Below are 23,677 nucleotides of genomic sequence, written 5' to 3' on the forward strand. Positions count from 1 at the left end.
TCTCCCTCTCCCACTCTCCCATTTGTGCTCCTTCTCTTGCTATGTCTCTGTCAAATAAATTTTTAAAAAAAAATCTTAAAAAAAAAAAAAAAAGAAACTGAGGATTGCTGGAGGGGTGGGGGGCAGGAGGATGGGGTAATCGGGTGATGGACTTTAAGGAGGGCACATGATGTGATGAGCACTGGGTATTAAATAAGTCAAATAAATTACTGAATTCTACCTCTGAAACTAATAATATACTATATGTTAATTAATTGAATTTAAATTTAAAAAGTAAGTTATATAGGGAATTACAAAGTAGGAAAATATAATTTGTGAAGTTTCACTACATAATCTTTCTGGTAAAAGAAGAAAATCATTTATGCAGTTGACAGAGTATAATACCAGCAACAAAATAAGGAACGGAATGGATTTTTGCAGGTACCTGGGTGGCTTAGTCAGCTGACCAGCTGCCTTCGGCTCCCACCATGATCCTGGAGTCCCGGGATTGGGTGCTACATCAGGCTCCCTGCTCAGCCAGGAAGTCTGTTTCTCCCTCTGACCCTCCCTTCTCTCCTGCTCTCCCTCACTCCTTCTCTCTCAAATAAATACAATCTTTTTTTTTTTTTAAGATTTTTTATTTATTTATTGCACAGGCAGTGATCACAAGTATGCAGAGAGGCAGGCAGAGAGAGAGGGAAGCAGGCTCCCTGCTGAGCAGAGAGCCCGATGCGGGGCTCGATCCCAGAACCCTGGGATCACGACCTGAGGCGAAGGCAGAGGCTTAACCTACTTAGCCACCCAGGCGCCCCAATAAATACAATCTTAAAAAAAAAAAAAAAAAAAAAAAAAGAACTGATTTTTGGATCACATATATAAAAATAACACAAATTTTATTCTTGAGGAAAAAGTAACCTAACTGCCAAAACTGGTCATTCCTAGAAAAGGGAAACTTTCAAAGATGAATGTCCACTACCAACTGCTCAGAGAAGTTAAAAATAAATCAAATTTGCTAACTGAAAAAAAAGTTTAATTATCATTTATACCCTTTTTTAGAAAAATAACCTTTTTTTTTTTTTAAGATTTTATTTATTTATTTGACAGGCAGAGATCACAAGTAGGCAGAGAGGCAGGCAGAGAGAGAGGAGGAAGCAGGCTCCCTGCCGAGCAGAGAGCCCGATGCGGGGCTCGATCCCAGGACTCTGGGATCATGACCTGAGCCGAAGGCAGAGGCTTTAACCCACTGAGCCACCCAGGCGCCCCTAGAAAAATAACTTTTTAAAGATTTTCTTAAGCACAGCAATTTTTTAAAAGATTTTATCTATTTATTTGAGAGAGTGAGAGAGCACAAGCAGGGGGAGCGGCAGAGGAAGCAGGCTCCCCACTGAGCAGGGAGCCAATGTAGGGCTCAATCCCAGGACCCTGAGATCATGACTTGAGCCAAAGGCAGCTGTTCAACTGACTGAACCACCCAGGCACCCCTAGAGATTTCAAATCATTCTGCAATAATTAACCCAAATTGATCTACTTAGTAACCAAATGAATCCATTATGCATTACAACAAATAAAAATTAGCTAAAGTAGGGACGCCTGGATGGCTCAGTCGGTTCTCTCTCTCTCTGCCTCTGCCTGCCACTCTGCCTGCTTGTGCTCTCTCTCTGACAAATAAATAAATAAAAATCTTAAAAAAAAAATTAGCTAAAGTAGTCTGATAAGGGATGTGCCAAAATAATTACAATTCATTCCAAAACAGATTTTAAAATATATACATATATATATATATTTTTTTTTTTAAGATTTTATTTATTTCAGAGAACGAGATTCATAAGTTGGGAAGACAGGCCAAGGGAGAGTGAGAAGCTGATTCCCTGCTGAGCAGGGAGCCTGATGTAAGGCTTGATCCCAGGACCCTAAGATCATGTCCTGAGCTGAAGGCAGATGCTTAACCAAGACACCCAGGAACCCCAAAAATTGTATTTTCTAAAAGGAAAAGATATGCTTAAATCCACTGATTTTATCATCTATAAGTGGTCAGTTTATTTACAATAATATGGGGCTTTCTTCACTTATCAATATATCACAAAATATTTCAGATTCTTAGCAAAACATGAAATTCTGTTTGTGAATTCCTGACCATAATCTGGTTCGCCTGTATCATCTCACTACCATAATCAACACTTACACAACCAGAATCAATCCCACTTTTCTGCAGGGGAACTCATACACCAAGATCAACTGATCTTGTTTATTTTGCATTTGATCCCTGCAGAGCCACCCTGGAAGGAGCAAGCCTACCTATGTGTGACAGATGGATCTTCATACCTGCTTATATGCTGTGACACTTGTGGAACTAAAAACCTTCTGGGACTGGCACGGGCCAGAGCTACTATAGCAGTAGCTTCCACAGTTCTCGCAACAGTTCATGGTGAGGTTGTTGGCGGAGTGAAATTTTGAAAAACAGGCATCACTACAAAGACCATGCACCACGTTTTGATATTTAACTTCAAATCGAATCTAGGAAATAAAAACACATACACATCCAAAATCAGCAAAGCCAATTAAAAATCTCAGGTCTTTGAGTAGAGTCCCAATAAAGGTACAATGTGACTTACATCAGCATTCTTCTGACATATACTGCACTTGGTTGAAATGCTATTGGTATAAATGGTGACAACAGGTTTTTTCTTTAGCTCATAAGAAGAAAGACATGATTGGCTGCAGAAATCTTTGCTAGGAGAGGAATTTTCAAATCGGGTTGTGATCACATCCTTTGGATTTAAAATGTCTCTAAAAATAAATAACAAAGGCAAAATGAAATGTGTTCTTCATAACTGTAATTTCTTCTTCCCTGTGAGCTAAAATAACTGTATTTATGAAGGGCAGCTACTGCATAGGAAAAAACAGCTGGCCTAGGATAAGGCTTCTAGAAACCTGAGTTTGATGACTAGTTCTGTTACTTAGCTGAGTGACAATGAGTGAAGTAATTATTCTCTCAATTTTTAATGCATAACATGGGTTTATGATACCTAATTTATGGATGTGTTAAGGGAAAATTATGTTTAAGATATATCCAGCCAGATGTTCATGACAAAAACAGTGAGGCTTCCAGCTCCAACCAAGTTTCATCCACTGGAGCCAATGGAACAAGTGGCCATCCCACAACTCCACACCACAAAACACTTGTCCTCTTATTAGTCAGCAGCTGCCAAGAGTGGAAACATGAGTGAGACAGGAATGACATGTTTTGGGACTTTTTAATTCAAATGCAAAATCTGGGAAACAGATGAATTACCCAAGATTAATATAAAAAGCTAGCATGATATATAAAACTTAACTATAAATGAAGAGAGCAAGGAAACAGATAAAAGAGCTATTAAGAGTTTGGTAGCAGAGGACAGATGGAATTAAGAATAAGACAGAAGGAGCACAAATAATTGAGTCGTTCTATAAAACTCAAGTTATTTTGTAAGAGTTCATTGCTATAATAACCACTGACAGTAAAACAAAGGCTAAGTATTGCCATTTTTCTGACCAGCGTAAAAAACTAAAGTAAATGGTCATTCATTAGAAGTACTAGAAGAGGCCATAAAGAATACAATGGCAATAATATTTTATACAGTAATGTGTATTGAGTAATTAGTATGTACCAGACATTGTTCTCTTTATTCAAATTATCCAACTTAATTATCAGGAAAATTCTGTGAGTTAAGTATTATTACAATTGCCCCTTTACACATGAGGAGACCAAATCAGAAAGGTTAAATAGTTTGTCAAGGTCACATAGCTGGTAAGCAGTGAAGCCAGAATACAAATTCTAGGCAGTCTGATTCCACAGTCTGTGGAGTTAACCATTCCACTATTCTGCCTCCCATCCTGTGCCTTTATTATACAGAACTGTTCCATGGTAAACTATCAAAGAATAGTAATAACAACAAGGTACTTTAATTTTCTAAAACTCACCTAACCTTAAAAATAGGACAGTGAATCTTGGAAACCAAGTGGATATGCTTATACATGGGTGAAGTTATTAATTTTTAAAAGTGATTTTTCTACTAAAAACAAAGCAATAAAGAATGTTATTTAATAATGTAAATCTGCCAGTGGTATAATATACATATATGTAAACCAATGAAAATGACTTTTTTAATGGAAATCTGTGCACATAAATATAAATACATTCTAAATCTTATGCATCCAAATGAAACTTACACCTTAACATTTATCTTAAAAAAAAATACATCTTCCAAAAACATGGCTCCAACATTTTTCTAATTTCTCTTTTATTTATAAGAACCCTAAGAACAACTTTTCAATGTTACAGTCAAATATCATGTTTAAGAGTATGACTCAGTTGAATTCATCTACTATAGTCAACTGATAAGGCATCAGACAACTTTTGTCAATTTGCAAAAATCATGGTATAAAGATAGATTTGTCACCTAACTTTGTCTAAAAGAATGTTTCATAGGCTCTGAATGCGATGCCCAATTAAGAAATCAAAAAAATTTTTTATTAAGAGCAGCACTGTGGTAAAATGTGTCTGACAAGAGTGACTATTTTTAAGAGAATAATATGCATTTGGATGTATAAGTTGTGCTATGTCCTTTAAAATTTAATTCATTTTATTTTGATATTTATATGTTGAAACATAGTATCTAGAAACCGAAAACTAAATTTGCCCTTTCAGATCAGTTTGAGAATGTATAGAAGAGTTTAAGGTATTAAAAGGACATTTTAGAACAGAACTAAATTTGAATATTTATGTAAAATATTTTTAAATTCCTCTTTTAGTTGGAGACTTCCATTTTAACAAGATCTACTTTTAGATATATAAGCCCAACACCTAAGAAGACAAAGAAACTGTCATTTATCTCCAAAGAAAAAAATAGGATCCTATAAACTCTGTTAATATACATAATAATAATTTTATTATTAAAAATAACAGGATCCCACTTATTAAGCATTTGCTATGTGCTAAGCCCTGGGATAACACTGTTTCATTAAAATCTGAGGAAGTAGATACTGTTTACTGACAAAGAAACTGAGGCTTAGGAAAGTTAAAAATCCAGACCCAACATCATATAGCTAGTAAGGCATTAGAGCCATGATCAAACCAAGATCTTAACTTTTTTCACTCTACATTAATGATTACTGACAATACAATGTATTCTAAGAACTACACTAACACAGAAGTAGGCAGAACATGCCAAATTTTTCAAATATACTAACGTAGAGAAATAAATTTATGTGGCTTGGTTGCTATTTTTTTTCTTTCTCTGCACCTGTGTGACTATAAAGCAAAAATAACCTCCAACAAAAACTCACAAAGATATTTTAGATATAAACATATTACTTTTGTAACCATTTAGACTTTACCTTCTAAAGAATTAAATAACTTATATAATAAGACTACTGTTATTTTATTCTATACTTCAGTAACTTTCAAGATAATAAATAGTTGTGAATGGTTGTTGTCCACAATTACAGGATACATGAGTACTCCTACAATTTCCACAATTGGTTTATTTTTCACAGTAAAATTTAAGCTTAAAGAGATAGAAAACTGGTTTAGATGACACTTTTGACACCAAGTTTCTTATCTAACATCACAAAACTTGAGAATTTGCAAATTTCTCAATCAGCTAAATATTTCCATAGAAACATGCTAAAGAGATTTAAAGTGGCAATAGCATTTTTGGTTCTTTTGTTTTGTTAACAATAGCATATTTGAGCTAAACTATATATACACACTAAAAAGATATAGAGTAAAAAGGGATGTAATTAAAAATTTTATACTTTGAACAGTTTGTGCAGGTTTTCTTGGGAGGAGGTGGTATGCAGACAGATGAAGAATATCCAGTGATGCATCGCGTGGAGCAAAAGAGTTGAGTAGATCCTGTCTTATGATATGCGGTTTGCCCTTTATGAAGCATTTTTTTACAACCAGAACAAAAAACCTGAATAGCTACGGCTGGAACCAAAGGAAGCAATATGTTTGGGCCAGATGATGCAAGAGAAAACTGAAAGCCTGGGGTCAACTGCTGGGCTACAAATACAAAAAAAAGGGGGGGGACAGTTTTAGTATCGACACAAAAAAATACACATTCTCCATTTTTTTGGATAAATTCTCAGTCTTGAAACCCAATATTAATGAGGCAATAAACACTCTAAAACAGGGGTTTTCAAACTTTTTTAACCATAACCCATAGTAAGAACTGTATTTCACATTATAACTCAGGAAACACATACATCTGTGTGTATGTTTATGTGTGTAAAATTTAATAACTGAAATAGCAGTTCCATGAAATTATGTTTCCTTACTATATGCATCATACTTTAATATCTTATTCTAATCCCACTTTTTCTCTCTTCATACATACATACATATACATATATATATATGTAGTTTGTTTAAAATTTTAACTAATCTCCACACCAAACGTGGGGCTCAAACTCACGACCCTGAGATCAAGGGTCACACACTCCACTGACTGAGCAGCCAGGTGCCCCTCTATTCCACTTTTTAAAATGTTAAGATCAGCTACCCAGTTCAAAAAGTACTGCTTTAGGGGCGCCTGGGTGGCTCAGTGGGTTAAAGCCTCTGCCTTCAGCTCAGGTCATGATCCCAGGGTCCTGGGATCGAGCCCCACATCGGGCTCTCTGCTCAGCAGGGAGCCTGCTTCCTCCTCTCTCTTTCTCTGTCTGCTAGTGAGCTCTGTATGTCAAATAAATAAATAAAATCTTTAAAAAAAAAAAAAAGTACTGCTTTATCTTAAGGAAAAAATGACTTACAAAAGGAGGCATTTTCCTTCAATTCTACTAGTGAGAACATAACAATATATATTATATAACAATATTAATCATAATATTAATCATAATTTTAACTGATACAATTCTATTTCTTACCAAGAGGACTATCACCAACAGAAAACACAGCACTGATTTTCAGTTCACTTTCTTGAGTTTTTGGTTTTGGGGCATGTCCATACTCCTTAAAGAAAAAAAAAAAGAGAGAGAAATGAATACAGTATCTAAATAAACTAGAAATTCAAGCAAAGAATTATACTGTCATAACTCTTATATATTCTAATCATAATCACCTTCACAAATACCTCAAAAGTCAAAATTTATAAGTTATTAAATTAGATTTAATCATCACAAAAAGGACCTTTCAGAACTGGAAAATCTTTCATGACAGTTGTAACCATTTTTCAAATGTAATCTCATATACAGGAGGCATACACAGCTATTTCAATGTTGAACACTACCTTTTTTTTAGACTGTGTTATAAGGGAGCAATAAATAAAATTAAATCTGAATGATTCAGAGATTGGATCCAATTAGTAATTTTAACCAACAGACTTACAAACGGTCATATCTGTTAATGGCAGAAAAGACAAAAGAGTTTCAATGCAATCTGTTCATTATATATAAAATCATCACAGGCTAAATCAGATTTATCCTAATCATACATTCTTTAAAATGCTTTAAGATAAAATATAATCATAAAACAAAATTTTAAAATATATATATATCTCTTTTGAAAAATACTGTTCTTTATTTTGAGATCACAACCATCCTACATTTTTTTTTGGTGTTAAATACATATTCAAAATAAAAAGTTAAATAGTCTTCTTTTCTGAAACAATGGTGATATAAACAGTAGTTGTATTTTTTTCTTAAAGATTTATTAGTTTATTTGACAAGACAGAGATCACAAGTAAGCAGAAAGGCAGGCAGAGAGAGGGGGAGAAGCAGGCTCCCGCTGAGCGGAGAGGCTGATGTGGGGCTCGATCCCAGGACCCTGGGATCATGATTTGAACCAAAGGCAGATGCTTTAACCCACTGAGCCACCCAGGTGCCCCAGTAGTTGTATTTTTAATATCTCTTTATTTTGCAAAATAAATGACTGATCGGTCAGCTCCCAAAGTTACTTTAGAAATTGCACTGGACTAATACATGCCAAAGACTAAGTATGACTGCATTAATTTACCACTTCCCATAGTATACATTATGATCCCAAACAAGCTGCTGCCAATCAGGCAGGAACTATGATATGATATCTTTTTTATAGATGAGGAAAGTGAAGCTTAGAGGTAGATGGTTTAGCAATTTGTCCAAGGTCACAGACACATTAAGTGCACAGAAGGGAATCAAATCTAGGTCTCTCTGTTCCAAAACCCATGCTATCTCCCTCATAGATGTATAAATACAATATAAAAAAAATTACTATAGGGCGCCTGGGTGGCGCTGTTGGTTAAGCATCCAACTCTTGATTTCAGCTCAGGTCCTGATCTCAGGGTCATAAGATCAAGTCCTGCATTGGGCTTGCACTAAACAGATAGTTTGCTCAGGACTCACTCTCCCTTTCCACCTGCCCCTCTTCTCACTCCCCACCTCTCAAATGTACTCCCTCCCTCTCTTTCTCTCTTTCTCTCATAAATAAATATATATATTTTTTAATTACTATAATGGGAATGCCTGGGTGGCTCAGTTGGTTAAGCATCTGCCTTTGGCTCAGCCATGATCCCAGGATGCTGGGATGGAGTCCCACATGGGCTCCTTGCTCAGAAGGGAGCCTGCTTCTCCTTCTGCCTGCCACTCCCCCTGCTTGTGCTCTTTCTCTGACAAATAAAATCTTTTGAAAAATCAAATTAAATTAAACTAAATTAAATTTTTAAAAATTACTACAATGAATTCAAACCCCAGACCCCACTGAAAAAGAAATTCTCCTGCTATAGTCTCCCATTTCCTTTCACTCATTGCACCTATCACAATACATCATCTCCTATTTATTTGAGTGATAATTTACTATGTCTAATACCCTTCCTCTTTCCTCTATAGACACAAAAGGACCATGCCCATTAAGGACAGGGACCATATCTGTTTTCCCACCTTGGCACAATCAACATAACCTAACAAGAAGGCTATGGGTTCTGACAGCAGGCAGAAACAGATGTGATCTTGGCTCAAACAAGTTACTTAATCTCTTCCAGTTTCAATTTCCTTATCTATAGAATATATTATCTGATCCATATTGCCATTCGGGGGGGATAAATGATTTATTACAAATGCAGTTTATAGCATTATACCTTACAGATAAACCAAAAGGTAACCTAACTTACACACAAAAATTCTAGCTTTTATTATTTTCATAATTATGGCATTAAATAAATATTCACTGAATGAATGAATCCAAGTGGATATTCTTAAACATTATACTTATATAACAATTTTTTTTAAGATTTTATTTATTGTTTATTTGACAGGCAGAGATCACAAGTAGGCAGAGAGGCAGGCAGAGAGAGAGAGGAGGAAGCAGGATCCCCGCTGAGCAGAGAGCCAGATGCGGGGCTTGATCCCAGAACCCTGGGATCATGACCTGAGCTGAAGGCAGAGGCTTTAACCCACTGAGCCACCCAGGCGCCCCTTAAATAAAAATATTTATTGGCGGGGGACGCCTGGGTGGCTCAGTTGGTTAAGCGGCTGCCTTCGGCTCAGGTCATGATCCCAGAGTCCTGGGATCGGGTCCCACATCGGGCTCCTTGCTCAGCAGGGAGCCTGCTTCTCGCTCTACCTCTGCCTGCCACTCTATCTGCCTGTGCTCATTCTCACGCTCTCTCTCTCTCTCTCTCTGACAAAAAAAAAAAAAATATTTATTGGCACTTGCAAAAAGAAGTTAAAAGTAATCTAGATACACCCTCCTTTAATTTACCAGAAAGAATCAATATAAAACTACTTTGCCTTATCATCAACTCAATCTCCAATATTTTTCTAATAAGCCTGTTAAATGTCCCTTTTGATTTACAAAGTAACTGTTCCAAACCTTCACCACTAATAAATCAACCCTATAAATTTCCTGCTCCCTGATATTTCAACTGTACCAAGAAAAAAAAGAAAAAGAAACTAAGAACTCCCTTAACACCCTGATTCTCCCCTCCACAATGCCTACAAACTGATCAACAAACTCTCCTCCTATGTTACAGGAAAAAGCAATCTTCTTAACCATAACTAAAAACAGTACTTGCATTTGGGATCCCTCTGCCTCTCCCCTCTTTCAGCACTCCATATCACCGACATGTATCTTCAGCCCCTCACCACCTCCATGTTGGTTTTTTTCTCTCAGTTTATGAGAAATCTATTTCCTAATGAACTACTGCCCTCTTCTCTGCCCTTCCAACCAGCCAGAGAAAAAGAAAAGAAAAATTAAAAAAATTATTTCCCCACTTCCTTGATTACGTCCTGAACCCAATGCTGTCAGGCTGCTGTTTCAACTGAAACTGGTGTTTTGTTTTATATTTATATATTTAAGTAATCTCCACTCCCAACATGAGGCTCAAACTCACGACCCTAAGACCAAGAGTGGCATGCTCTTCCAACTGAGCCAGCCAGGCAGCCCCAACTGAAACTGTTTTAAGATTAAGCAATCACCTTGCTGTTGCTTAACCCAATAAACATTTTTTTTAGGTTTTATCTTACATGGCTTCTCAGATATATCTGACACTGCCAATGATTCCATTTCATTGTCTTCTGGTTCTGTTACTTCAATTCATTACTATGTCTTATCACCCTTCATTGATCTTATATTCAGCCCTAAAGTCAATGGTTCCCAAATTCAGTGGCATCAAAAGCCCCTAAAGGTCTTGTTAAGATATAGATTCTTGGGCGCCTGCGTGGCCCAGTCAGTTAAGCATCTGCCTTCAGCTCAGGTCATGATCCTGGAATCCTGGGCCCACATGGCTCCTTGCTCACCAGGGAGTCTGCTTCTCCCTCTACCCCTCCCTCCTGCTTGTGATCTTATTCTCTCTCAAGTGCTCTCTCTCTCTCTCTCTCAGATAAAATCTTAAAAAAAAAAAAAAAAAAAAAAAAAAAGGTAACAGACTGTTGGGCTTCTACTCCAGAGTTTCTAGCTCAGGAGGTCTGCAGCAGGGTCCAAAAATGCAAATTTTTCACAAGTTTCCAGAAAATGCTGAGGCTGCTGATTGAGGGGACTACTACGAAGCCCCTCTGAAGCCCTAAATTAGTCCATTTTCTAATTTTCTATCTGGAGCTCTTCTCTCCTCAACTTTTGTTCCCTGAAAGATCTCATCCACATTCATAACTTCAACTATCACCTATATAGGACTACCAGATTTGGCAAATAAAAATATAAAAGCCTAGTCAAATTTGAATTTCAGATAAACAACAAATACTTTTTTAGTAAAGTATGTCCCAAGTATTGCATATAACATACTTATATTAAAAAATAATCACTATTGGGGTGCCTGGGTGGTTAGGCCTTCCTGAGTCTTGGTTTCTGCTCATGATGTGATCTTAAGGTTGTGAGATCAAGCCCCATGTTGGACTCTGAGCTTAGTGCAGAATCCGCTTGGGACTCTCTCTCCCTCTCCCTCTCCCTCTGCCCCTCCCCCAAGCTCATATTTTTTTCTCTTTCTCTCTCAAATAAATAAATAAATCTTTTTAAAAAAAATCACAGTAACCTGATAGTCAAATTTACCTAGGCATTCTGTATTTTATCTGACAACACTACACCTACAGGTAAATAACTTTCAAATCTCTAAATGCCATATCCATATATGCAGATGCCTCCCAGTGCAAGTTACCAGTTGAATGTCCCACTAGCCTCTTAAACAGATCCCAAACTGCACTTATTATTTCCCCCCAAATCCCGTTCCTTGCCCCTCAGTAAGCAGGATCATCAAAAATTTAACTTACTGAGGACAGAAACTTCTAAGTATTCTAGGGACTCCTCCTTGACCCACATACCTCATATGCTATCTTTAAGTTTGATCAACTCTACCTAAATAGTTTAAATCTATTCTCTTTTCTTTTCTTCTTTGTTGTTGAAATACTCAACCACTAAATATACCACATTCTCTCACCTCTCCGTGACTTGGCACATACTATCTTCTCTGCCTGAAAACATCAACTCTCACGATTCAAGTGTTGCCTTGAAGCCTTCCGTTCCTCAGATGCAACAGACTCAAGGGCTCCTTCCCGTAAGATTCCCAACATACCTTACACAATTTGCTGTTACAATATTTACATAATACTGTGACTTTGTATCTGTACAGAGGCGGCACAAAGCAACAGAAAGAATACAAATTTGAAGCCAGTTCCTATTCCAACTCTGTTGCTGCCTTTGAATTTGGTAAATTACCCACCTTTCTTTTCCTCAGTTCCCTTTTTTTCAGTTCCCTCATTTGTAAAACGGGATAAAGATACATCCCACCTATGGTTGTAGAATTTAAATGAGAATGCACAAGACACAACTAGCATAGCTTTTGGTGAGGTGCACTCAATAAATAATTACCTCTTATTCCCACATCTCCCCCTTAACAGTATCAATTCCCTTGACAGTAGAAGTCCTGTCCTTTCATCTTTGTAGCTCTTCTGTAGACAAAATAACTAACACAACTTAGCCTGCAGTATCCTGGGGAACGTTTTGGGATCTTGAACCAGACTGCTTGGGTTCAACCATGTACTAGTTGTGTGACCTTTAACAAGTTACTCTCTGTGTCTCAGCATCTTCATGGGTAAAGCAGGAAGAGTAATAGTATCTAACTCCTAGGGCCGTGCGCATCAAATGGATTAATATAGGCAAACTACTTACAACAATGTTGAACAAGTGCTATGAAATTTACGGTAAGTAGGAATTAAAAACTCAAGGAACGAATGACAGCTCAACTGGAACTTGAGTATCCAGAACAGACTCTTAGTAGAGGTATTCCCCACTTGTCAAAAGTTCATGTAGTGCCACTTCACTTTCACAAAAGACACTAGTACCTGCTTTTGCTAACCAGAAGAAATCTGAAGATTTCTGCTTTTATGAGAAAGGGCAAAAAGCAAAAACAGCCTTCAGCTTTGTTTTGCAGCAAGCAGTTACAGAGGCAGTGTGCATCCCAAGAAGCAAGAAGCGAAAGCAGCTCCACCAAGCTCCTTTCCCAGGAAGCACACTCAGCCCCCCAGCGTCTACCATTTCAGCTGCTACAGCTCTGAACTATGTGAGCATCAGTGCTTTATCTTGGTTTATTTTGTGCATCTGTTAGTATCACAAAGGTATCACAAAGTTATCACAAAGGCTTAATCAAGTAATGCTCAAAAAATTTTCCATATAAATTAGTGGTAATCACTTCATTTTATACCATTTCATTAAACATTTTTTATTTCTTTCTTCCCATTTTCCAATATTCAAATGCAACATGGAAAACATCATACACTATTTGTTTAATTGGCTTTTCTATCATAGCCTGCCCTCTCAATTATGAAAAAAATTATAGCCTATTCACCTTGAGTAGCATTAATACAAACCAAAGAAAACAGAGTTGGCCCGATCTATTTAAATTTAAAATGTGAGCCATTGGGATGCCTAGGTGGCTCATTGGTTAAGTGTCTGCCTTGGCTCTGGTCATGATCCCAGCGTCCTGGGATCAAGTCCTGCACTGGGCTCCTTGCTTAGTGGGAAGCCTGCTTCTCCCTCTGCCTGCTGTTCCCCCACTTGTGTGTGCTCTCTCTGACAAATAAATAGATAAAATCTAAAAAAATAATAACAATAATAAAACAAATAAAATGTAAGCTGTTGGGGCACTTGGGTGGCTCAGTTGGTTAAGTGTCCCAACTCTTTTTTTTTTTTTTTTTTTAAGCATCCAACTCTTGATTTCAGCTCAGGTCATCATCTCAGGATCTTGGGCTCTGCACTCAGCAAGGAGTCCACTTGTCGCTCTCCCTCAGCTCTTTCCCCCAACCCAGCTCACTCCCTCACTCTCTCTCAAATAAATTAATTAATTAAATCTTAAAAGAAATAAAATGTAAGCTGTAGAGGGATTTTCATTATCACAATTTTGATATTCAGAAAGAACATTCAACTCATAACACAGTATTTGTTAAATTTATATATTAGAGACAAAGCATCATGAAAAAAAAAAAACTTGGATCTAGAACTTTTAAAAACTGGTTTTGTATCCCAACTTTGCCATGGGACGCTGGTGAAGTTCCTTGTCCCTTCAGGCCCAGTTTCCTCATCTGTGAAACACAGGTTCTTTTATTTCCATTATTGAGCTTGTACCTTCAGCCAGTCATTGCACTAAAAGTTGAGGATTCCAGACTCTGTATGAAAACAAAATTCAGTCTACGACCATACCACCCTGAACGCGCCCGATCTCATCTGGTCTCGGAAGCTAAGCAGGGTCGGGCCTGGTTAGTACTTGGATGGGAAAACAAAATTCATTGACCCACAGATGCCACAGCAAAAGTGAAAGCAATATACAATAGAAAGAAAGAGAATGATTAATTCTACCCAAGTGACCAACTGTTACACTGCATCTCAAAGAGGAGAAAAATTTTTGCCAAGTTACCTAGTTTAGAACACCACAGGCAGAAGAAATGGCATGTGCAAACGCAAGAAAACAAAACTCAACAGAATACGACTTCAAGTAAATTGCAGATAGTTTGCAGGTAAATAGATTTGAAAAGGTGGAAAGGATGACCAATGATACTGAAGACAAAAACACCAAAACATGGATAGTTTGGATGTTACATGTGATAAACTCATGTTTATCACACATGAGGAGACCAGGTCTTTAAAGGGAGAGATGTCATCAGATCTGCAGAGCTACAGTAGCATCATTACACTGTGTTTTGCTGGGGACTGTGACTGAAGGAAAAAGGATGAGTAGGAAATTGTTATAAAAATTCAAATGAGAAAAAATGAAATAGGGATGAAAAGACAGAGAGTAAATACTTCAGAGGTAGAATCCACAAAACTTGGCAAACAAATGGTTACTTCTGGAAGAAGAAGAAGAAGTATTTACCATCTGGGGGCAAAATAAATGTCATGGATGCCACCAGCTCCCACCCCACATCCTGTAGACACTACCTCGGATGCTTCTTAGCACAGCACTCTAGGAAGACAGAGAGTTGATGAACGAGACAAAACCTATTTGGCATCCCTGTCCTGGAATAATACTGCCTTTGAGATGGTATGAGAAATAAAATATTACCATTATTATTTATTATTTTGTTATTATATTATTTATATTTTTAGTATTATTAGTTTGCTTATGCAGTAACTCAAGAGTATCAAGCAAAAGAATTGTGCAAGAACGACCTGGATGGAACTAGAGGGAATTATGCTAAGTGAAATAAGTCAATCAGAGAAAGACAATTATCATATGATCTCTCTGATACGAGGAATTTGAGATGCAGGGCAGGGGGTCATGGGGGTTAGGGAGGGAAAAAATGAAACAAGATGGGACCTGGGAGGGAGATAAACCACAGGAAACAAACTGAGGGTTGCTGGAGTGTGAAAGGGGAGGGATAGAGGGTGGCTGGGTTATGACATTGGGAAGGGTACGTGCTATGGTGAGTGCTGTGAATTGTGAAGACTGATGATTCACAGACCTGTACCCCTGGAGCAAATAATACATTATATGTTAATTAAAAAAAAAAAAAAAAAAGAACTGTGCAAGAAAAAAAAAAAAAAACCATTCTTTGCCAAAACAACTAACCATGTCTCTATTGTGATCGCCACAGATTTCTAATCTGGGTCCCTAAGGGTACCTAGATGATCTTTCTGAACACGTTTATCTTACCCTCCCACTTAAAATCCTGCCATCTCTTCCCATTGCTCTCTTCGCATTGAGTCTTCCCATAAAGACCAAAATTCATAACATGGTCCCAAAGTCCTGCATAATCTGGCCTCAAACTATCTACAGAGCCTCATCCTAGAAGCAGGATAACGGGCTGGATTTGAATCTAGTCTGCCATTTATGAGCTATGATCCCTAGTAAACTGCTTAAATTCTTTGTACTTTGGTTTCCTCATCTGTAAAATGGGGATAATAATATGGTTGTGAGAATGGTGCCTGGAATAATCTAAGCACATATAAATACCAATAAGTTAATATTTATAGTATCACAAATTATTATGATATAATATACACATGTTTATATATAAACACTATTAGTGTTGTTCTTATGATCGACATTACCATCATCGCTATTTTCATAACTTTTCTGTTCCAGGCTCACTGGTCTTGCAGTTCTTCAAAAGAACCACCCACCTTTCCAACTCAGGACTTTCCTATACACAGATACCTCTGTCTGGAATGCTCTCCATGTCTTTGCCCAGTCAATTCATTCTTCATAATTCAGCTTAAAGATCCTTCCCTTGGGGAAGCCTTCCCTACTCAGCCTCTGCCCCCAACCAAAACTAGATCAGATTCCCCATTGTAGGCTTTTCTTGCATAGCACTTGTCATAGTTTGCAATTATATATATTATTTGATCAATTACTTGTGTAATATCTATCTTCCCTACTAACCTATAAGCTCAGTGAGGGGAGAGACTAAACTGACTCCTCAATCCCCTGGCATAGAATAGAACACAAATATTTACAGAATGAAAGGAAACTACTATCAGATCCAAGAAAATTTAAAAAAAAAAAAAGTTACCAAGTATAGAAAAACGATAACACATTTTACTTTCTTTTTACAAGAAAAAATATACGGTTACCAAGATCTTTTCTCATTTAAAGAGGAGAAAAACTAATTTACTCATCTAATGGGGAAAAAATTGGGGTTGTTTTAACATACAAGCCAGAAACTGCCTAACTAAAAATCTGTTCACCAGTTAGAAAAGAATAAAAAAAAAATTTTTTAATGAAATGAAATGCTTACTTGAGCATTGTCAGGTTCTTCTTTAATTGTGTCCAGAAGCCCCTGCTGTGGTGCCATTGCTTTGCCACATTCACCATCCAAAGGTTCTTTCATTCTAATTTTTTATGTAAAGGAATTCCCCAGTCTAAAACTAACAGATTTCTTCTTGATAAAGGATAGCTGGACTCCTAAAATACAACATAAAGGATTGGTACTCAGGTTTATTCCTTTTCTTTTCTCCTTCATGTTTATCTATATTAAAAGCTTTGTATTGAGCACAGGCTTCAGAGCCTTTGAAAATCAACTCTTCTGGGACCATAACTATTCCCCCTCTTACTGCCTTCTGCTCTTCTAATAGTTATCTTCACGTAAGAAAAGTCTTCTGGGGCCACCCAGGAGGATCAGTTAAGCACCCGACCCTTGACTTCGCTCAGGTCATGATCTCAGGGTCCTGGGATAGAACCCCACTCCGACTCCAAGGGCTCAGAGCTGAGTGTGGAGCCTGCCCAAGAGTCTCTCCCTCTTTTCCTCTGTCCCTCCCCCTCCCTCTCTAAAAATAAATAAATAAGAAAAGTCTTCTGGAAAACGAAACCCCCTCTCTAATAACTTTAAAGACAAACACTTTTGGCTTCTCAAATGTGGAAACTTACACGGGGAATCAGACCAGCTGGCCAAGATGTGGGAAGAAGTTACCAAGCACTAAGGGGAAAGAACTCGGAAGTACAATTCCTGACTCCGGGAGAATTAGTACTTGGAAGCCCACCTCAGCTTTAATTTCTCAAAGTGGGGCACACCAAGCTCCACACCCCCACCTCTAACTCAGCCTTTACTGGAAGCCTCCATAAGGGCCCCATTTCTCGGCCTAACGATAGATGAGAGTTCCAGATGCCACCATCAGTGAACAAAAGCTACGCCCTTGTTTAAAGTGGACCACCTGCACCTTCCAGGGTCTCCCTGGGGGGCCATGCCCACGAATAAGCCCCTCTGAGCTCTGCTTCTCAATCGCTTCCCTGTAAACAAGAAACTCTATTAGCTGTCCAGCAAATTTCCCCTCCCCTAAGAGTAAACGTACTAAACCTGAGGCAAAAAGGAAGCTCCCCCAAAGTTGTCCTTATCCAAATAGTCAAGCCAGGCATGGAAATGGGCAACTGGTGGAAAAGCCTGTGGGGAAGAAGAGATGAGAACTTCTGACCACTTGCCACAGTTACAACAATCTACGGGCGCTCATCCCTCCTTCGTGTATGGTATCGCTGCGAACGTCTCGTCCCCACCAATAACCCCCGCGCCCGTCACCGAGTACGAACGGGGCAACGTTGTATCCGATGGAGAGAACGCGACCCGCAAATCCCCATCACCACGTCCCTGCGGCGAAATCCGCACAGCGTAGCCGCGCTGCCCTCCCGGCGCCGCCCCCGCCCCGTGCCCGCCTCGTCACGTGGCGCGCCCGCCGCTCCGCCCCGCCCCGCGCAGCCCCTGCAGCCGCCACCAGCGACTCTCACCTGCCGGTCGCCTCCCTGCTTCAGGGGAGCGCCACGTGGGTAAAGAGGACTAGGACCCAAGGCTCCCCGCGCCGGGACGAGGTTTATTTTCTCTTATTGGAATTCTTCCGCCTGAACCATCGCAACGCAACACTCGGCCAACCGCGAGTGCGCAGCCCTGGTCTCCGCCCCTTCTTTTCCCGTCATGCTCTGGACCTGAGCTGAGTGGATCTTCCCAGGATTCCGTTTTCCTCAAGTTATGGTTGACTTCTTAAAGAGACCAAGACCCAAGGGTGAAAAGGTTAAAAAAAAAAAAGAAAGAAAGAAAGAAAATTTAAAAGGGATTTGGTGCAGAAAGTTGGGGGCATTAGCACTATAAATAGTCTGCATTATTCTTTAATTCCCTTTTCCAGAAAGATAGCCTACTAAGGAACATAGGAATAAGTAATGGCTGACATTTATTAAGCCAGGGCCTTGCTAAAACACTTGGCATGCATCATTCCACTAAATCCTCAGCACAACCCCAAGAGGTACAGTTTTCATCTCAGAGACGTAAATGAATAGATTAATTCACTTGCTCAAAGCCAAGATTCAGTATTTTTCATTCAGAATTGTTTTTTGATTTGTAACTGCTGTGTAATATTCCATTTTATAAATATGCTACAATTTATCTATTATTGATGTACATTTGCGATATTTCCAGGTTTGGGCTATTAGGCATAATGCTGCTGTGAACTTTCCCGTCTTTTGTTGCACATATGCTAGGTTTATATGCAGCAATGAATGTGCTTCCTACGTATATCTAAAACTTAAGTGGATAACGTCAAGAAATTTTAGAAAGTGGTTTTTCAGTGGCACTCCCACCACCATCTATGAGAGAGCCAATTGCCCCATATCCTTGCCAATAACTACCACTGGACATCTTTTTAATTTTAACCATTCTGGTGGGCGTATAGTGGTATCTCATTATGGGGTTTTTTGTTTGTTTTTGGCTTTTTAAGATTTTATTTTATTTTTTTAAGATTTTATTTATTTACTTGAGAGAAAGACAGTGAGAGAGAGCATGAGAGGGGAGAAGGTCAGAGGGAGAAGCAGACTCCCAGTGGAGCTGGCGGCCGGATGCGGGACTCGATCCTGGGACTCCGGGATCATGATCCGAGCTGAAGGCAGTTGCCCAACCAACTGAGCCACCCAGGTGCCCCTAAGATTTTATTTTAAAGTAATCTATACAACCAAAATGGGGCCCAAACTCACCACCCAGAGATCAAGAGTCTCTCTTTACACCAACTAAGCCAGCCAGGTACCCCCTCATTGTGGTTTTAATTTGCATTTCCCAAATTTCTGATGAGATTGAGCCCGTTTTTATGTTTGGATACCTGGATATGCTTTTATGAAGTGCCTGTTCAAGTCTCTTACCCATCTTTGTATGGGTTGTCTGCCATTTTATTATGGACATATATTCTAGGTATGAGTCCTTTGTTGAATATATGTATTGTAAATATCTTCTCCCACTCAGTGGCCAGCATTTCCACTTTATTATGGGTGTCTTTAACAAACATAAAAGACCTTTATGCTTAGTGTGTCTTGTGTCCTGTTAAGAAATGTTTTCCTACCAAAGATCCTAATTAATTTCTGGGATTGTAATTACTTTGTCTTTCTCATTTAGCTCTGCAATCCACTTGAAGTGGGGATTTGTGTATGGTGTGAGGTAAGTCAGGTTTCATTTTTTACATATGAATGTTAAATTGATTAAGTATTATTTTTGAAAGTTTGTCCTTTCCCCTATTGTTCCATATTGTCACCTATCCATAAATAAGTTGTCTATAAATGTGTGGATTTACTTCAGGACTATATAATCTATTTATTTTATCTCTCTGTGGAAATATCACACTGTCTTAATTTCTGTAAGCATTATAGTAAATCTTGGTATCTGGTAGAAATAAGTCTTCCTTCCCATTATGTTCTTCAAGATTGTCTTGGCTCTTCTTGGTCCTTTGCATATTCATATAATTTTTTTTAAGATTGTATTTATTTATTTGACAGACAAGGATCACAAGTAGGCAAAGAGCCAGGCAGAGAGAGAGAGGGGAAGCAGGCTCCCCGCTGAGCAGAGAGCCCGATGCAGGGCTGGATCCCAGGACTGGAGATCATGACCTGAGCCGAAGGCACTGAGCCACCCAGGTGCCCCATATAAATTTTATTTTTTTAAGATTTTATTTCTAAATAATCTCTACACCCAATGTGGGGTTCGAGCTCAGAACCCTGAGATCAAGAGTCATCTGCTTCACTGACTGAGCTAGCCACGTACCCCCATATAAATTTTAGGTTCTCCTCGCCAAATGTGACCAAATTTTCCTCATATATTTTAGACTGAGCCAGAATTTTGTTTAGTATTGCACTGAAGCTATAGACCTGTCTTGGAGAATTTGTATTTGAGGTATGGTGACCTCAGGAAACATAATTAGGTAAGATGAGGTCATATTGGAGTAAGGTTGACCCTTAGTAACTCATGTCCTTATAAAGAAAGGAGACATAGAGTCAGACACTTGTGGAAAGGACACCAGGTGACAATTGAGGCAGAAATTGAAGTACTGCAGCTGCAAGCCAAGGAATGCCAAGGATTAATGGTAAATACCAGAAGCTAGAAGAGGCAAGGAAGGACTCTCCCATTCAGATTTCAGAGAGAAGGCGGCTCCGCTGATACCTTAATTTTAGACTTAAAGCCTCCAGAACTGTAAGACAATAGATTTCTGTTTGTAGCACTTTCTTACAGCAGGCCTAGGAAGCTAATATGGTTGAATCTTCCAATCCATGAAAATAGTATATCTCTCCATTTATTTCTGTAATTTTTCTTGATAATGTTTTACAGTTTTTAAGTATAGAGATAGCACATCTTTTTTAGATTTATTCTAGATCTTTGATAATTTATGTTTTTTTTTAAAGATTTACCCATTTATATGAAGAGAGAGTGGAGGGAGGGGCAGAAGGAGAGAATCTCCAGGAAGACTCCCTGCTGAGTGTGGAGCCCAATGCAGGGCTTGATCCCACACCCATGAGACCTGAGCTGAAACCAAGAGTCAGACGTCCAACTGACTGAGTCATCCAGTTACCCCTTTTATGGTATCTTAAAGGGTAAAATTTCATTTTCTAATTGTTTATTTCCAGTATAAATTTAGAAATATAATAGACTTTTCTATGTTGGTTTTGAAGCCAGCACCCTTGCTAAATTCATTTATTAATTCTAATAGTTTATCCATATTTGTAAAAATTTTCTAAGTTTTCAACTATATAGAGAATAATGACAAATTTATCTCTTCCTTTCTAACCATATAATTTTTATCCCGTTTTCTTGCCTTAATGGAAATGGTGATATTGGGTATCTGTATCTTCTTCCTGCTATGTTTTCAATACAAAATCATAAATATTAAATTTGCTTTAGAATTTTTGGATTAAATATGGAAAATTCTTTGCAACTTCTTTCATCAAGAGAGGGAGTTTGTTTCCTTATCCATTGTTTCTTAGTTGGCTTTGTGACTTATTTTGACTGATAGAATGTGGCAGAAGGGATCTCCTGTAAATTCCCAAACGTAGACTCAATAGGCTTTGCAGCTTCTGCTCTGACTTTCTTGGAACACTCTCACCACCACGTCAAGATTAGATGCGTTAAACTACTGAATGATGAAAAAGATCATGTGCAGAGAGTACCCCTATAGTCAGCACCAAAGCCCCATACATATGAGTGGAACCATTTTAGATCCTCCAGGTTGATAGATGACTGCAGCCTTGTGAGTGAGCCCAGGCAAGATAAGTAGAAGAATTACCCAGCTAAGCCCAAATTATAGAGTCATGAATGAATAAACAGTTCTTATCATAAGCTAGTAAGTTTGGGGTATTTGTTATTTAGCAGTAGATAACTGTTACAGGACCGATATCTAGAAATGGAGTACTGCCGTAACTGAAATCTAAAACATGTGACATTGACTTTGGGACCAGGAAGCCAGCAGAGTCTAAAAGGACAAGGAGTCTGTTAGTGGAGGCCAGAACAGCAGTGAGGAAATTGTTACTGGAGGCTGGAGGAAGTCTAACCAGTGCAAGGCAGCAGCAAAATCTTTTGCAGCACTGCCACCTATAATAACATGGAAGATAGAAAATGTAAATTGTGAACTTGTAGATCTGGCTTAGGAGATTTCTGGGCAGAATATATAGAAGTGTTGATTTAGGGGCACCTGGGTGGCTCAGTGGGTTGGGCCTCTGACTTCAGCTCGGGTCATGATCTCGGGGTTCTGGGATCGAGCCCTGAGTCAGGCTCTCTACTTGGCGGGGAGCCTGCTTTCCCTCTCTCTATCTGCCTAGCTTTCTGCCTACTTGTGATCTCTCTCTGTCGAATAAATAAATTAAAAATCCTAAAAAAAAGTGTTGATTTATTTTAGTCACCTATGATAAAGCTTTACAAAAGATAAACAAGTTAAAGAAGGAACTTTTGTTTTCAAGCAGAAATTAGACAAAATATAAAGGGTCCAAGACAGTCTCTCCAGCTAGCAAAATATCATCGAAATAAACAAATTTCAGAAAAAATATCACATATAGGACATTACAGGTAAAATGTGGCCTCAAGGTCAAGATCAACTCAAGAATGCAGCTGTAAGACCTTGAAAGGAGTTAAACAGTACCTCATAGAGCTTTTCGTCTAGACAGAAGGACTTCTAAGAAACACAAGGGCTTGTCCCATAGCAATCTGACACAGAGTAGAAAGAGTTCTGTCTCAGAAGAATGGAGGTGGTTTTGGGGGGCACAGAGTGAATCCCCATAAGATCCACAAAGTTTTTAAGGAAAGCATTTGGGCAAAACCAAAACCTTAAACTTCAAGGATTATGGACAGTTTGAAATGAAAAAGATAGCTATAGAAGCTGAGAAAGCTGCAAATATGGACCATTTCTTATGGAAAATAAAGGTTTCTCAGAGAAGAAAGCCATGAGCCCAGAGGGAAGAACCAAAATCCTCTGGAGAAAATTGATTATGAGGCCATTCCCAGGGAACAAAACAATCAAAGAATGTCCTTGTCCTTGGAGTAGGAGAATCTGACAACAGGTGCCCAGGTAGTCAATTACTTTGGATCAATGACTGTTATATGCTTTCTGTTCTTCTTCTTGAACAGAAGCATTCATTGGAGTCACAATGTCTCTCTATCATCAGGTGTTTTTGGTGTGTGGGGAGCAGAGAGCAAGGGGAACAGATAACTTGTTTTTTTGTTTTTTTGTTTTTTTAGTTAACAGGCCTTTGGATTGAAAAAGTTGCACCTGAGCAAAGGCAGTCAATGAACTATACTAGAGGAATAGTTTCTTCTTCATAGGCCTGATTTAGATGGTGAGATCCTGGACTTTGATCCAATGCCATAATGATTTGAGACTTTCGGTTGAGAAAGTGAGTTTATTTTGATTGGGAAAGGACATCAGTTGTTATGTCCAGAAGGCAAACTGTAAGAGATGGTTTCCAAAGATGGCCACCAACAATTCCTCTATCTCTGTAGGTGTATGAGGTTTCTACTAGCAAGAAGAGGAGTCAGTTTC

At 38.5% G+C, this 23,677-nt stretch overlaps 1 protein-coding gene across 5 annotated transcripts in view; it reads right to left on the minus strand.

Annotated features, from left to right (window-relative positions):
- The window catches only part of ZMYM6 (zinc finger MYM-type containing 6), a 42,896-nt gene extending 24,866 nt beyond the window's left edge, over positions 1 to 18,030 (minus strand). The window contains exons 1-6 of one of the 5 annotated variants that reach the window (XM_032877185.1): positions 17,832 to 18,030; positions 16,654 to 16,820; positions 6,886 to 6,970; positions 5,776 to 6,025; positions 2,592 to 2,766; positions 2,302 to 2,493 (exon numbers count right to left, since the gene is read on the minus strand). In XM_032877185.1, coding sequence (XP_032733076.1) covers positions 2,302 to 2,493; positions 2,592 to 2,766; positions 5,776 to 6,025; positions 6,886 to 6,970; positions 16,654 to 16,746 — 795 coding nt within the window. In that variant the 5' untranslated portion in view covers positions 16,747 to 16,820; positions 17,832 to 18,030. Of the gene's footprint in view, positions 1 to 2,301; positions 2,494 to 2,591; positions 2,767 to 5,775; positions 6,026 to 6,885; positions 6,971 to 16,653; positions 16,821 to 17,282 lie in introns of all 5 variants that reach the window. The other 4 variants (XM_032877182.1, XM_032877184.1, XM_032877183.1 and 1 more) reach the window with 4 other exon arrangements.
- Between the last annotated feature and the right edge of the window lie 5,647 nt (positions 18,031 to 23,677).

This window comes from Lontra canadensis, unplaced genomic scaffold (genome assembly GCF_010015895.1).
Source record: "Lontra canadensis isolate GAN:19392208 unplaced genomic scaffold, GSC_riverotter_1.0 scaffold60, whole genome shotgun sequence".
NCBI classification, from domain to species: domain Eukaryota; kingdom Metazoa; phylum Chordata; class Mammalia; order Carnivora; family Mustelidae; genus Lontra; species Lontra canadensis.